Here is a 15,355-nt window from a genome sequence, read left to right as displayed (position 1 = left end):
GTTTCAGGGACGACCCCTATTTCACCCAGTACTACCATTTTTCCATTTTGTAGAGGAAGCTTGGGATTCTGCTGTCTGCCCGCTCCCCGCCTGCCACCCCCTCCCTGACCTTCAGGAACGCATTCCTGCTGAAGGTGCCCGCCCACTGCACCACGGAGTGGGGTAGGGTTCCTGGGGAGGACTAGACACCAGAAGTGGGTTGTCATCCCCGAGTTCCAATTTAGGTCTGTACAGCCATGGGGAGGAGACATTTTGTTTTTATTCCATATCTGAACTGAGACCTACCTGTAAACATTCTCTTCTACTCACTCGGGACCCTCATCGCGTCTAAATTTCAGGGTCAGCACGGGAGCACAGGCCTGAAGTAGGAAAACATGCAGGTACCCAGGCGGGTGCTTGTTGCCCATAGAAGGACTGTTCACACAGCTCTTAAGAGAAGCGCAGCACAGCATTCCTGGGCCCAGGAGCCTGGCCAATAGCTAACTTGCACAGGCTTTGTGACAAAGTGGGAACAGCCAGGAAGTGGGATGTTTGTAGGGAAAAGTACTACAATCCGTTTGGTCAGCTCCTCCACCTTGCATAGAGTAAATCAGTACAGTAATGTTTCTGTAGTTGAGAATGAATTCGGCTATTTCTTTTTTTTTTTTTGGTGGTGGTGGTGGTGGTGTTGGGATTTGAACTCAGGGCCTCCTGCTTACGGTATTCTACCACTGAGGCCCCACCCTCAGCCATCAGAGAGCTTTTGGAACTTCATGTGTCAACCTGATTATGCAGCCTTAAAGAATAAAGATGTAGATATTTATTGAAACGAAAAATGTTCAGCGAAAAATCAGATTACTCACAGTGGGATCTAATTTGTTGTTATGTGTTCATGTGCCTGGAAAAAAAAAATCAATCGTGGACTTCTTTTCTCAAGGTACTTAGGTCTATTCTGGTTTTGCTTGCCTGCTTTCTGTACCAAATGTATACAATCTGTGTATTAAAGAAAGAATACAATTCAAAATAAAACTAGAAACTCAGGGCTGGGGATGTAGCTCAGTGGTAGAGCACTTGCCTTGCATGTACAAGGCCCTGGGTTCAATTAATAAAGGAAAGAAAAAAAATCGGCTCTTGAGGAAAAAAAGCATTATTATCGATGCCCCATACCTAACAAGCAGGCATTTGAAACCATGTGTATAGGCTGTCAGTGAAGGGATGTGATGAGAACAGAAAGACCCAGGTTTAGAACTGGCAGCTGTGTTGGGAATTTTGACTAGCCTACCAACCCGGGCATGCTGTCTAGTTCCTCTTTTTCCTCCTCAGTCTGATAAGTTCAAAATGGGAATGTGAAAAATTTATTCATTGCAGTGTGACAGTGCCATTGATATAGTCGAATGTATTAGAGAAAATTGCAAGCACACCATATAAAGGCACGTAAGCCTCCTTAGAGATCATCCAGAATGGAATTCTATTGCTGGTGAGCAAGATGCCACACTCCCAAACAAGCAGTAGTTTGTGGGGAAATGTTTGCATTTATAAACTTCTAGCTCAAAAGGGGGAGAAATGACCCAAACATTGTATGCACATATGAATAAAAATAAATAAATAAATAAACTTCTAGCTCACCTTTTCTGAAATCATGCCTAAGTACTGTTTATGATGTGATTTAATATATAAGGTAATTAAAAAATAATAGCGCTAGCTGGGCACTAGTGGTTTACACCTGTAATTCCAGCTACTCAGGAGGCAGAGATCAGAAGGATGAGGTTTGATACCAGCCTGGGCAAATAATTCTTGAGACACTATCTCAAAAAATACCCAGCACAAAAAAAAAGACTGTTAGAGTGGCTCAAGGTGTAGGCTCTGAGTTCAAACTCCAGTACCGCAAATAATAATAATAATGGCACTATTAAAATTTAAAAACTGTGCTGGGCATGGTGGTATACCCTTACTTTTACAGGGTGCCAGTGGCTCATGCCTGTAATCCCAGCTACTCAGGAGGCAGAGATCAGGAGGATCGAGGTTCAAGGCCAGCCCAGGCAAGTAGTTTGTGAGACCCTATCTTGAAAATAAGCAACAAAAAAAGGGCTGGCAGAGTGGCTCAAGAGCCTAGCAGGTGTGAAACCCTGAGTTCAAGCCCCAGTATTACCAAGAAAAAAAAAAAAACCTGTTTGTTTTTCCGTCATTTTAAAATTTTTATTTTTTTTGTTAATTTTACCCAAGACATGTATTTTAACAACCAGATTTGGAATGTTGAAGAGGAAGTATCCAGAACTTATTCTTTTCCTTGAAGAATCGGAAAAATTATCAAATTGTGCTTGGTTGTTTAACCAAGAGAAAAACTGAAGTTCTCCAATGTCAAGTCATGTAATGTACATACATGAAAATGTCACAGCAAAGTCCATTATTTTGTACAATTAATGTATGAAGATTTAAAAAGTGCATAAAATTCTTTTGTTTTTGTCAGACACCAATGGCTCACACCTGTAATCCTAGCTACTGAGGAGGCAGAGATCAGAAGAATGCAGGTTCAAAGCCAGCCCAGGGAAATAATTTTCAAGACCCTATGTCAGAAAAACCCATCACAAAAAAGGGCTGGTGGAGTGGCTCAAGGTGTAGGCCCTGAGTTCAAGTCCTAGTCAGTACCACAAAAAATATTTTTTGGGGGTAAACTTTATTAAAATAGAAACAAGTTTTTTTTTTTTTTGGTGGGAATGGGTCAGGAACTCAGGGCTTCACACTTGCAAAGCAGGTGCTCTACCACCTACCTGAGCCCCATCTCCAGCCCCAAAATAGAGACACTTTCAGAGGTGAAAGTGGGTGGTCTCTGAAAGAACAGTCAAAAACAACAGAAAGGTTGGTGGAGTGGGTCAAGAGAAAGAAAACATTTAGAACACAGAGTTTAGCAATTGTAGAGTCAGAACCAATTGTGCCTTTTTTTGGTATTATATATCCTCATTTTTTTCTGACTATCAACCTCCTGGGGTGTGGTTTGTAATACACTTATTGTATATCACCTGTTTAAGGACTGTTACAGTGTTCTCTATTAACTGCATTTACATACATAAACAAGATAATGTAAGTAAAAGTATTTAATCTGTATTTGCTATTATCTTTATCTTCTATCAGTATGAACTGTGACACAGAAATTCACTAGATTCCTCTATATGTAACAGGTTATATTCCTCTTTATGCAAAAGCTGACAATGCAGTCTAGAAATTATTAATTTCAAAATATTCACATAGGAATCATCCTGCAATAAAGGCACTAGAAGTTGAAAGCAGCATGGTTTTGAGGATTTTTCACTCCCCTCCCCCCATCTCCTGGCAATGGAGTGAGCAAGGAGAGTAAAAGATATTATAAGAATATACCATTTTAGCTGAACAATCAAGAACTATTCTGGGAAAAATAAACCTTTGGTTATGCCCACGCCCACACTTAAGCACAGTTAAAAGGGGAAGCAGAAAGCTTTCTTGAATGTTCCCCAAAATAAAGGTAGCAAAGCCAGTGAGATTTAGGAAGGTGAATCTATATTTGGTAACTTAATTAAAGTAACTACATTCTCAAGTTACTTTCTAGGAAACCATGGTATTCTTAGTATTTTTAACTTGTCACAACCTGTGCTAATGTTGCCTTTTTTTCCCCCTTTCTCTTTCCTAAGCAACTACAATCATCTGAGAATTAGCATTCAGCAGCAGTATAACTTTTTAAAGCAGAAAACAAAGAATCACAGATTCCAGTGATCTGGCTACTTTAGCTAATACTCTTGAACTACTCAAGGAATTCTAGATTTGCCCCCTGGCGCCCAAGAGTAGTACAGTACACCTGAGAAGCAAAGTTAGGTACAGAACAAAGTGAAGCCTGTCACCGGAGAAAATCAGCCTCATTACCCCGAGACTATACAGTATGCAAGTAAGTTTGAGTCAGTTACTGCTGTTGAGGCAGGTTAGATTAGGGAAAACTAATGGGAAACAGCAGTCAGGAATTCAGAGATTCATAAATACCTTGTATTAATAGCTTGATTAAAAGCACACAGGTTGCCAGGTGCTGGTGTCTCATGTCTGAAATCCAAGCTACTCAGGAGGCAGAGATCAGGAGGATTGCCATTCTAAGCCAGCCCTGGGCAAATAGTTCCCAAAACCCTATCTCAAAAAAAACCCATCACAACAAAGGGCTGGTGGAGTGGCTCAAGGTGAAGGGCCTGAGTTCAAACCCCAGCACTGGAAAAAAACCCAAAAAAACAAAAACAAGCACACAGGTATTATTTTCTTTGCTAGAAGTCTTACACCTCAATGAGCTTTTCTTCCCCTTTTTATTTTTAGTAAAAAGAAAAAAAAGAACAGCTCTCTCCCCCTGATCTTGCCCAATTGTCCAAATAATTAGTGTGCTCTGGGAACTGAGCAAGGATATCTTAGAGAAAGACAATTCTCCCAGAAAAAAACGTGGAAAAATGACTCCTCAGGGAACAAGAAGTGTTTACAAAGGGAAATACTTGTGGCAAAGATGGACACCTGTTTTGATGGGAGCGTCTGGCAAGATCCATCCTTTGTTTAAAAGGATGTTCAGACATCCATGTCACTATGCCCCAAGATTTAGTGAACAGGCCAACCTTAAAAATCTCTGGGCCCAATTGATAAGGTAGATTGGCTGTAAGAATGGTGGAATATACCAGGTGTCCAAAACAAAGGTGAACACTTAGCACAGATTAAATTAAGGTCAAACCCCCAAGTTACTTTTTTATCATAAATACTCACTGCACCTGTTATCAGACATGTCCACACCCATGTCTGGGCTGTGTACTGTGTTTCTATCTTTACTAATACATTTTTTGGTCTGTTCCTTCATGTGTCCTAAAATTGATTTTTTGTGACATCACAAATTTGGTATTTAAGGACCAGGTGGAGGCCTCCTTGCCTCCTCCCTCTTGCAGACCTCCTTCCTGGAGACTTGCCCATTCTGGTAACAGTGTTATAGTCTTTTTTTTTTGAGTCTAGGGTAAATATTAATACTAAACTTTTTCCTAAGTGTTAAATTTCTAAGGAAAATTGAAGACCATGCATACATACAACACACACACAGGATGGGGCCTGGGAGACAAACATAGTACACTATGTAGTTACATCTGAATGGTAAAAATTGCTGTTTGCTGATATTCAAGAAATATCTCCCCTCTCTGAGCAAGGTATCACTAGGATCTGGGATTGTCCTTCCTTAGTGTGACTGAGTGGTCCTATGCTGGTTGGTCCTCCAATTCTAGGCTGTTTTGTCAAGAAGACCAATATTATTCTGAGTGAGTCCTTTAATTTATTTCAAGTTTGAGAACCAGTTTTCATTCGTTTAAAAATTTTATTTATTGTTTCTCTGGGTTTGAACTCGGCCTTGCAGATGGAGGCAGGTGCTCTACTTGAGACACTCACCCTTTATTCATTTTTTTAAAGTGGTGCTTTTTAGGGCCTCCTGTATTCTAGGGTACCACTGAGCTACACCCTCAGCCCCTGTTGCTTTATCTGTGTGGGAGGACTTACTGCTTATTAAGAGTTTACAGTGCAGAATAAGATCGGGTATAAGATTCCTCATCTATCCTTTGAATTTCATCTGTAGTAACTATGGTTTTTAGTTTGTATCCCCCCCTTTTTTTTGTTGGTGGTACTAGGGTTTGAACTCAGGTCTTCATGCTTGCTAGTTAAGTGCTCTACCACTTGATATGCAAACTTTTTATTTATTTATTTAGTTTTAGTAACAAGGTCTGGCATCCAAGGGTGGTGCTGGATCCTTCGGGCTCAGGCTTCCCGGTGCCACCAAACCCAGGCGAATCCCTTTTTTTACTCAGGAAAAAACCAAGTTAGTCTTAGTCAATCTGACCCTGGGCAACACTGGCTGAACAGAAATCAGTGACCACAGAAATCAGATAACATTTTAAATCTGTGGTTAATCATTTGCATTTGACAACTCTGGAAAGAGTTGTTAATGAAGGCTCACAGGCAAAGTCCACAGTCTTTAGTAATTTAGCTGTGTATTATCTCCTATCTATCACCTCTGGGAGTCTTCTAATGGGCTTCAATATTGCAGAAATCACAAAACAACAACAGTAACAGTAAGCTAGCATTTATTGAGCCAGGGACTCTAAATTTTATGACTTAGGAAAGAGGCTTGGAGAACTCTAGGACAAAGCTAGTCTTCGGGTCACCGGATGCTTCCGTCAGGACTGTCTTAACGATGAAAAGAGCAACAGCCACTCCTGCAGCAATCTCGGCCTCTCCAACGACCCCACCTTCCCCGCATGTCTTGAATTCAAGGTTTGTGTCGCTCGTGTTCGTCTTGGAAGTTACGCATTGTGACACTGATCATCTGCACTTGCACACAGGTATTTTTCCTTCCGAATGATTACTAATGTTACAAACACCAGGCCTCCCTTTTGGAAACTTCATCCCGGCACTCATCTACGCGCTCCGAGTCCCTCTGCAACGACTCTGCGGAGCAGTCCGAGTCCCACGCTGGCCGCTCCCGGTTAACCGTCAGAGGCTCAGTAGGCGGAAAGGGCGGACTACGCACCGCGCCCTCCGCGCGGGGTCCCGGGAGGAGCGCGCTCCGGGCCCGCGCGGCCCGCGGCCGGGCGAAGAGCAGACAAAAAGTGAACGGAAGCGAGCGTCTGGAAGGCGAGGACGGCGCGGCCCCGAGCTCCGGTGGGCTCTCCCCGCGGCTCCTGCACACGGTCCAGCCAGTCTGACCCGACGGTTGCCGCGGACACGGAGGCCGCGAGTCGCAGGCAGAAAACCCGCGGCCGCGAAAACAAGCGCGCTCCGCCCTCAGGGACGTCAGCACCTCGTCTCCACTCCCGCCTGAGCCGCGGGGACCCTCCCCGCCCCACAAAGGGCGAACCCCAGGCCCCAGAGGAGAAAGGGGAGGAGTCGCCGCCCCCGCCCTCCGGGACCCGCCCCGCCAGGCGATCCCCGCCCCCGCTCGCGCGGAGGCTAAGGCTGCCGCTCGCGCCGCCCCTCCCCCACCGCCGAGCCGGCGCGAGCCCCCGCAGCTCCCCCGCTCGGGCACCCTCGACTCCTGGAAGCACCGCCTCCTCACCCGGCAGCCACCGCAGAGCCCCCTGGGGCTTAGAGTCCTGTCGAGGCCGCTTAGCGTCCCGGCAGTGCGGCAGGGGACTGCAACTCCCACAATACCCAGCGCCGCATAGGCCACGCCCCCAGCGACGTCTAGGGACCCTGGACTACACTTCCCTACGGCCCTCGCGGCACTCCCGCCCTCCCTCCCGAGACACGAGCCGAACTGGGCGTCAGGTCGGGGAGCCGGTCGGGTTCCCGCTCGCCGCCGCCGCCCCCCGCAGAGCCTCTCCCGCCTCTCCGCCGCGAAAGCTGCATCGCCCACTCTGCTCGCTGTGGAGTCGCCAGTCCGGGAACACCGAGCCTGAGACGCGACACGCTGAGTCCCCCGTCTCCTCCAACCGGGGCGACCCCTCCCGGGACCGCCTTCGCTCTGCGAGTCCGCCGGAGCCCCTAACCCCGAACGCTCCGCGGCCCCGCGCCCGCAACCCGGTTCCTGCACTCCCGCAGCCTCCGCCCCCCGCCCGGAACATGGACTCCGACTCCTGCGCCGCCGCCTTCCACCCGGAGGTGAGTGGGAGCTGCGCCCTCATCGTCCCCCCCCCACCCCCATGGCCTCCCTTTGCCGATCCTACGCCCCCATGGGAAGCCGCTCCCCCGGGAAGCCACCCGAGCCGCCCTCCCCTCCCCCAGCATTCCCTCTTAGCTTCTGGGGGCCCAGCCCCCGCCCCCCGCTAGGGCCCGCGCCGGGTCTCCCCGCCGCCCCTGCCCCGGCCCGCGTCCTCTCCGCGCCCGGTCCCTAGGGCGCCGCGCCCACCTCACGCCCGGAGGACGCCCCTCTCCCGCCTCGCGGAGCCCGGGACCGGCCTGCGCTCCCGCCCCTCCCCGCCGGCCTGCTTACTCCTCCCCGCCCCCGGGACGCGGCCCGGTTATCGTCGCCGGCTCCCGCCCCTCTCGGAAGGGGTCCCCTTCCCCTCCCCCCCCCGTCGGCTCGGGTCCCTCAGAACGGCTTGGCGTCGCGCGGCCCCGCCGCCCCCTCCCCCGGCCCGGGCCGCGCCCCGCCCCCTGCTCCGCGCGCGGCCGCGGCTCCCGCCCCCACCGGCGCGGGGGGCCGTGTAGTCCCGGGGGCTCCCCGGTTCGGGAGCCTGTGCCTTGTCCCCCGCCCCCGCTAGCTCGCCCCCAGCCCCCACGCTTCGGCCCCGCTCGCCCCGCCCCCGCGCCCTCCTCCTTCCGGGGATCGGCCTTGAGTTCTTCGCGTCGCCCCCCGCGCGGCCCCACCTCGGCGGGGATCGGGGTGCGGGGCTGGTGGCCGAAAGCGGCCGTGGGGGAGGAGAAGGGAGGAATGGAGGGAGGGTAGGAGGCTCCGGCGCTTTTCGGTCTCCTTGCCGCCCCGGTAGGCCCGTGGGGGGTTGCGCCGCGACCCCCAAATCCTGCCCGCCGTCCTGCACCCACGGATGGGCCCCGCACCTTCCGGGTCCGGCGCCGGTGGGGGGCGGCCTGTCCGGCGAGTGGCGCGCGCCATCAGCCTCCCCGGAGGGAGGGCGGTTCCCCAGCTCGTTCGGCGCCGCCCCGCACTCGCGTCCGGGTTCCTGACCACTTGTGCGTGATACCCCGCGAAGTTAAAAGTTGTCCCCGAGTTTGGGGCCTCGGCTGTGTTCCTCGCCGAGTCGAGAGGCGGCGGGGACTTGCGGACGGGTGTCCGGCTTGTTGTTGCCCGCCGCGGCCTGGCGTCCGAAGGGCGGGAGCGAGTGGCTTCCCAGAGTGAGTTGCCAACACTTAGAAGTGGAGTTTTCGGGAGAAACGCCGGGCCGCTCGCCTGCGCCTCGCAGCTCTCCCTGCCCCCGGCGGGAGGGACCACCCGCGTCCCTGTCCCCCCAGCCGGGCTGAGGCCCTGGACAGAACACCTAGGGGTGGCGATTTGGGGCGCAGTAAATACTCCCTTGGAAGGGGCACCACAGCCCCTTGTTGGGGTGGATGCTCCCGCCAGTGGGTGTGGGACTCGAAGCCAGAAGCTCTAGTATTGTTAGTCTTCAGTGTTCGCCCGACAGAGCAGGAACGTTCCGAGGCAAGAAACTGAAACATTTGCATGCTGGCATCCCGACTCCATGAGGTCTCGATGCTCTCGCCACCGGCCCCCCCCCCCCCCCCCCACCAAACAGGATCCTCGCTGCCTTGGTGCATGGGGGTCAGGCATGGAAGGGAAGAAAGAATAATTTTCGAAATGATTGGAAATGCTTTAGCTTCAGCTGCAGCAGGAGTTTCTTTTCCCAATGGAAAATCTGTAGCAAAAACGGTGTTATTAGAGATACTGATAGGCCTGTAGGGACTAATAGATAAGGTCAGAAAATGCCATATGAGCACCAAGAGGTAGAATTTTATACAAATTCTTATCTCCTAGCCAGTTTCCCAGTGTTCTTGGCACAAACTCTTAATACTCCTCTTTTACTTTTCTTTGAAAACTGTTGTTTCCTGAACCGAACTTACTTTATCTTGTTTCTAGACCATGAATCCAGCAGTGTGTTTTCTGAGTGGTTGACAGTAAAAGCTCCAGTTTGTTTTCTTGTTTCTTCTCATACTCTCATCTCTTTTTTCTGTTAACAGGAGTACTCCCCCAGTTACAAGAGGCGCAGGACTGTGGAAGACTTCAACAAATTCTGCACCTTTGTCTTGGCCTATGCTGGCTATATCCCATACCCGAAGGAGGTAATCTGCAGGCTTTTGAGAGGTGGCTCTGAAGGGGTTGCTGGTGACTACCTCAGATACTAGTCTGGCAGGACTCTGTTCCTTGGGAACTTGGGAGAGGTTCCTAAGGCTCTGATAGAAAACCTAACCTGGTCTAGAAATGATTCAACAGTCTCAAAAGTTTATTCCCAAGTAACAAGTGTAGTGTCTGCCTGCCTTAAGAATGGCTACTACTTACTGTGGCCACACACTGTTGTTGGCCCTTAGGATGATAGGATGTAGGTTCTGGTTTTTATCCCCCATTAAAGATGAGTTCAATGGCGGTAGGGAGAGGGAACTGCCTTGCCCGGGGTGGGAAGTAGGTGTCTGTACCCTGCCTCTCAGGTGCTGTGAACACCGTGTATCCTAGTCTTCTGACATAATGTCATGTACGTGGGGGAGTTCCCTCTTGCTGAGAAAATGGAAGGACTGTGGCCAGAACTTCTGTGAGCTCAACCTTCAGGGGCCTTGTTTGCATCCTACTAAGCTGATAAAAGAACCCTGTAGTGTAGGAGCTAGAATTGTGGCATTGGCTTACTCTTTCCACTTGCTGTATTGGTGGGTGATTTGTGCTTTCTGCCACATAGAATGTTGCCACTGTTGGCAAATATTACACTTGAATGATAGGAAGAACCATAGAGTTAGCTTGCCGCTGGAGGTAGTGCTTACCTACTTTAATTTTGCAAAGCTTTTGGATGTTTCTAGGTTTTTTGTTTTGCTTTTTTTTAATTCTTAAAACTGGTTGAATTCACTTGATTAAAAATATCGTCTGGGAGGGTAAATAACGGACTTTACATTCAGGGACAAACAAGAGGGTGTGAATATGGGAGTAAGTCTGTATCAGCTTTCTCTGGATTGGTGCCCCTCCTACATGCTAGGCCTGCTTGCCCCCTGCTGAGCCATAACTCACCCTTTCTCCAGTATGGATTTTGCATCCTCCCAGCCCTGGCTCTGGTATAGGGGCTGAGGGTTTGGCAAAGGGAGGCTGGTTCCTTCCTGGGAGCACATTAAGCTGCTGATGAGGCTGGTCCTCCAGGTGATGCTGTTGAGAGCCCAGGCTCAACCCTGTGCTAGAACAGTACTGGAGGTCATACCTGGTAGGGATGGCACAGGGAAGCTCTGCCAGGGTGTCTCTTGTCAATAGGGACTGGTCAAAGTAACACTGTCTCTGTCCTTTCAGGAGCTCCCTCTGAGGAGCAGCCCCAGCCCTGCCAACAGCACTGCTGGCACCATTGACAGTGATGGCTGGGATGCTGGTTTTTCCGACATTGCATCCTCGGTGCCCTTACCTGTGTCTGACCACTGTTTTGGCCACCTGCAGCCCACCCTCTTGCAGCGAGCCAAGCCCAGTAACTACCTGCTAGACCGAAAGAAAACTGACAAGCTGAAGAAGAAGAAGAAGAGGAAGCGAAGGGATAGCGATGTGCCTGTGAAGGAGGGGTACAGGGGGGGCTTGCTAAAGCTGGAAGCTGCTGATCCATATGTGGAGACCCCCACAAGTCCCACCCTGCAGGAAATCCCCCAGGTCCCCAGCGACCCCTGCTCAGGCTGGGACTCCGACACTCCCTCAAGTGGATCTTGTGCCACTGTTTCACCTGATCAGGTCAAAGAAATAAAAACTGAAGGCAAACGGACTATTGTCCGGCAGGGAAAGCAGGTGGTGTTCCGAGATGAGGATAGCACTGGCAACGATGAGGACATAATGGTGGATTCAGGTGAGTGTCCCAGAAGAATGGTTGGCTGATGGTAGAAGAGGGGTTGTTTGAGCAGTTACCTCCTTTGAGCAGAGGGTCCAGGCCTTCCTTTGGGGTTTGATCTCAGTGTGCGCCCCACCATCCTGAGAGAGAAGTGCAGGGAGTAGTCCCTAGGGAAGGGTGGATGGCTGCTAGAAACAGCCTAGCTGACAAACCTCAAAATGTAAAAATGCTGTAGCTCCTAAGTGCACAGCTCATGGGTAATACCTGGTCCGCACATCTCAGTGCCGTCATGGTGCACTTACTGCACGTCAGCGTTGTGTGAAAGTTGGAATTGGCCTTTTGATTTTTTTGGGTGGTACTGGAGGTTGAACTCAGGGCCTTGTGCTTGCCACTATTTAGGTGTTTTTTGTATGGAGTATAGGTTTTAGGTCTGTACGTCCTGGACTGTGGTCCTCCTCTTTGTAGCTCCCTTGCTGCTGGGATGACAGACTTGTGCTACCATGCATGGGTCCGATGGTTTGCCCAGGCTGCTCTCGAATTGTAATCCTTCCATCTCCAGCTCCTGAGTAGCTAGGATATAGGCGTAAGCCACTGCTTCCAGCCTGGAATTACTGTTTTTTGTTTCTTTTTTTGTGGAACTGGAGTCTGAACTCAGGACTTCATGTTTGCAAAGCAGGCGCTCTACTGCTTGAGCCACATCTCCAGTCCTGGAATTACTTTTATCAGTGGGGAACAGATTTTAGCTATATGCAACTGCTCTGCCTATTGGACAAGTAATTCTCCATGTGGGAGGGGCTCTCTAAAGTTTTTCTACTTCTCTAATCTGTTTCATTCCTTCAGATGATGATTCGTGGGACCTTGTCACCTGCTTCTGTATGAAGCCATTTGCTGGCCGTCCCATGATAGAGTGTAATGAGTGCCACACCTGGATTCACCTGTCCTGTGCGAAAATCCGGAAGTCCAATGTTCCAGAAGTGTTTGTTTGCCAAAAGTGCCGGGACTCCAAGTTTGACATCCGCCGTTCCAACCGTTCCCGAATGGGCTCTCGGAAGTTATTTCTGGACTGACTGCACTGGCGAGGAGACTACAGGCGAGGGACCAGAAGAGATGGGGGCTCTGTGTCCCTTCCTTAGTTGAGCACAGAACTCCCAGCTCTGGTGTGGGCAGATCCTGCCATTCAGGTGCCTAAGTAAAAGGACAGGCTGTCCGAGGTAGAAACTGTATATAGCCAGCGCTCGAATAAAATCCTCGTTGGCCAAAGCTGCTGCCAGAGCTATGTTCTCTGCAGTGGAGGTGGACTGAACACCCAAGTGCGGTGGGTTTGGTTAAGCTGAAAGTGAGGGTACATGGTGGTTGTGAAGTTTTGCTGTCATTGTTAACAAATTCCTGCCGTTTGGAACAAGTGCTTATGTTATCCCTGCTTCCACTGTGGTAGGGAGAGAGACACTTGGTTTCCCTGCCTGTCAATGAACAGCCATATGTGTGAGTTTCTTCCTCAGTGTCTGTGTTACCATAAGTGTCTGTACAGCAGCTGTCTAAGTTGGCCCCTGCTTTTTGTGGTCAGCATACTCCCTTTCTGCCTTGGCTGCACTTCTTGGCCGGGAGCTGCTGCTTGAGCTCTCTGCTGTCACTGGGAGGAGCCCTGGGGTGGTGGACAAGCTGGTGATTCTTTGGTTTTCCCTGTTTGTTAAAAGGGATAGTCTGTGGCCACTTCTCTATGGAAAGGGGGTTGTCTGGGGAGTTGAGGTGGCCTGTGTTCATAACTCCTGTTTGCACGATGTAAAAAAAAAAAAAACAAAAAAAACCTGTCTTTTTTGCACGATACATCCAAAAGTATTGGCCGGTGTCTTGCTGGGGGCCCTTTCTCTTTGGTAGGTGTCTGAGGTCTCAGGGGGCCCCTGGAAACTGTTCTGGGTTCTCTTGTTTCTTCCCTCTCTTGTTCCACTAGAACCCTCTAGATTAGGCAGCCCTTGGGCTGGGATGTGAGCGCTGTTCCTTCAGATAATGGGTAAGAACAATTGGGAGGGAGCTCTCTGGTGAATCTTACTGTGCCCTTGATACAGGCTGGCCTGCTGGTTCCTCTGGGCAAGGTTAGGACTAGAATCCTCCTTTTGGTTTGAATTCGTGAGTGAATGGCAATGGGAACGTTAGCTGTTGAACTGTGCAGAGGTCTAAATTAGGATCCTGGACTGGGGAGGGTCCTAGGAGGGCCAGCTCTGGAGAGACCAGGGAGTTTACACCTGATCCCCCCCCCACAGAACTCTGCTCAAGCGTGGTGGCTGGGGAGAGAAGGCCTCTCCAATAGTGAAGTTACTTTTCGGCAGTTAAATACTTGTTCTTAATGTTTTGTGAAGTGATGGGTATGGTTCATGAGGATTGTTTCTTGTTAGGCATGAAAAGGGAAGAATGCCTAAGTTGGTCATATTTATTTGCATATTATTTGCAGCTGGATTGGCCTCACAGCTTCCTGCTGGGGCTTCCCCTCTGTGTGGTACCTTTGCCAGGCCCACAAGGCATTATCCCAGGTTCTCTGACTGAAGCACCTGCGGAGAGGGGGTCTGAACTGTAATTTGGTAATGAGAGCCCATTGTTTTGTCCTAGTAGCTTTCATACTTGTCCTGTCAACTGTCTTAGTTTTTAAAAATCCTGTTGCTTATATTAAAGTACGAAAGTAGAAATAGTTTCTGAAACTCATTTTATTGTAAAGATCCCAAGGGAGAATTCTGCTGTAGTGAAAAATAGTGAGCTGTTTTAGAAACAACCTTGTCCCCAGGCTGTTGTCTGGCACTGACTGGGGCAAACACCCAGGACAAGTTGGGGAAGAATTTGCCAAAGATCTGCCCCATGACAATGCCTGTCCAGTGTCTTCACCATGAGAATAACCAAAGTTTCAAAGTGTGTTTCTTTTCTTTTCTTTTTTTTTTTTTTTTAAAGCTTCCTAAGATTTTAAAGTGCATTTAAGAATCCATGTGATTTTAGAGTGGAACTGCCAGCCCTGGCAATTGTTGTTAGGTGTGCTAGGTTTGATGCCTTTGGAATGTATTTGACACTCATCTCAATTTCTGTTTCTTTGACTTCATTTCTGTTCTTGTAACACATCTGCCCCCCTGTGGGTGGTGTCACCTTGGTTTTGGGGTTAGATTGAGCTGGGCAGCTGCAATCAGCATTTTTATGCAAATTAGGCATGACCCATCTGGGGGCTCCTGGTTGGTGGCTAATGAAGTGAGGGGAGGGAATGCTGTCAGCCCAGAGTAGGCCCCTCCGGTTGGCTTTGGCCAGGCCAGACACTTAACATCGTTTACATGGTTCTGTGTAATTATAAAGTTAATGTGTATAAAGCGAGCTGTTTCTGTGAAACTGTATATTTTGTAAATAAAGATATTGCTACTTTGAGGTCGGTGTCTGGCTTCAGGTGTTGGGGTTCTGTGCTGAAGGACACTAGTGGTCACCCCTCATCGCCTCCCCAAACTACGATTGCATGAAGGCTCTGGCGAGTTCAAGCTGAAGTTGCCCCATGGCAGGATCAAAGTGCCCACAGCCCTGACAGCTTTCTAGTGAATTCTTCAGATATGAAGAGCTTTCAGGATTTCTTGGTCATGTGTGGCTTAGTTTAAATCCAGCGAGGCCGACCTGCTGTGTAGAAGCTGCAGCGTTGTGTGGTTGCTCTGGATAGGAACCTGCCTTAGGTGCTCATTTTGCCCTTAACCCTTCGGTCTCCCCCAATGCCAAACCTTCTCTGTCCATCAGACGAGTAGTGGCCAGCTGGCTCCTCCCCCAGTGACGTCAGATAAATAACCTATCACCTCTGGGAACCTCGCTGGCCGAGTTGGGGCTTGGGTTTTTCTCTGTTCAGTTTTGCAGGGCTGTCAGTGGGGGTGAGCGTCGGGGTGGCCTCAAAGCAAGGA

General features: G+C 49.7%; 1 protein-coding gene across 1 annotated transcript; it reads left to right on the top strand.

The window, feature by feature from the left end:
• Window positions 1-7,225: 7,225 nt before the first annotated feature.
• Phf13 (PHD finger protein 13) lies at window positions 7,226-14,843 on the top strand. The gene is made up of 4 exons (XM_020161905.2): window positions 7,226-7,602; window positions 9,634-9,735; window positions 10,934-11,468; window positions 12,291-14,843. Exons 1-4 carry the CDS (start codon window positions 7,564-7,566, stop codon window positions 12,515-12,517), a joined length of 903 nt encoding a protein of 300 aa, XP_020017494.1. The 5' UTR covers window positions 7,226-7,563; the 3' UTR covers window positions 12,518-14,843.
• Window positions 14,844-15,355: the final 512 nt, after the last annotated feature.

This window comes from Castor canadensis, chromosome 7 (genome assembly GCF_047511655.1).
Source record: "Castor canadensis chromosome 7, mCasCan1.hap1v2, whole genome shotgun sequence".
Classification (NCBI taxonomy): domain Eukaryota; kingdom Metazoa; phylum Chordata; class Mammalia; order Rodentia; family Castoridae; genus Castor; species Castor canadensis.
This window is presented reverse-complemented; position numbering and strand designations above follow the sequence as displayed.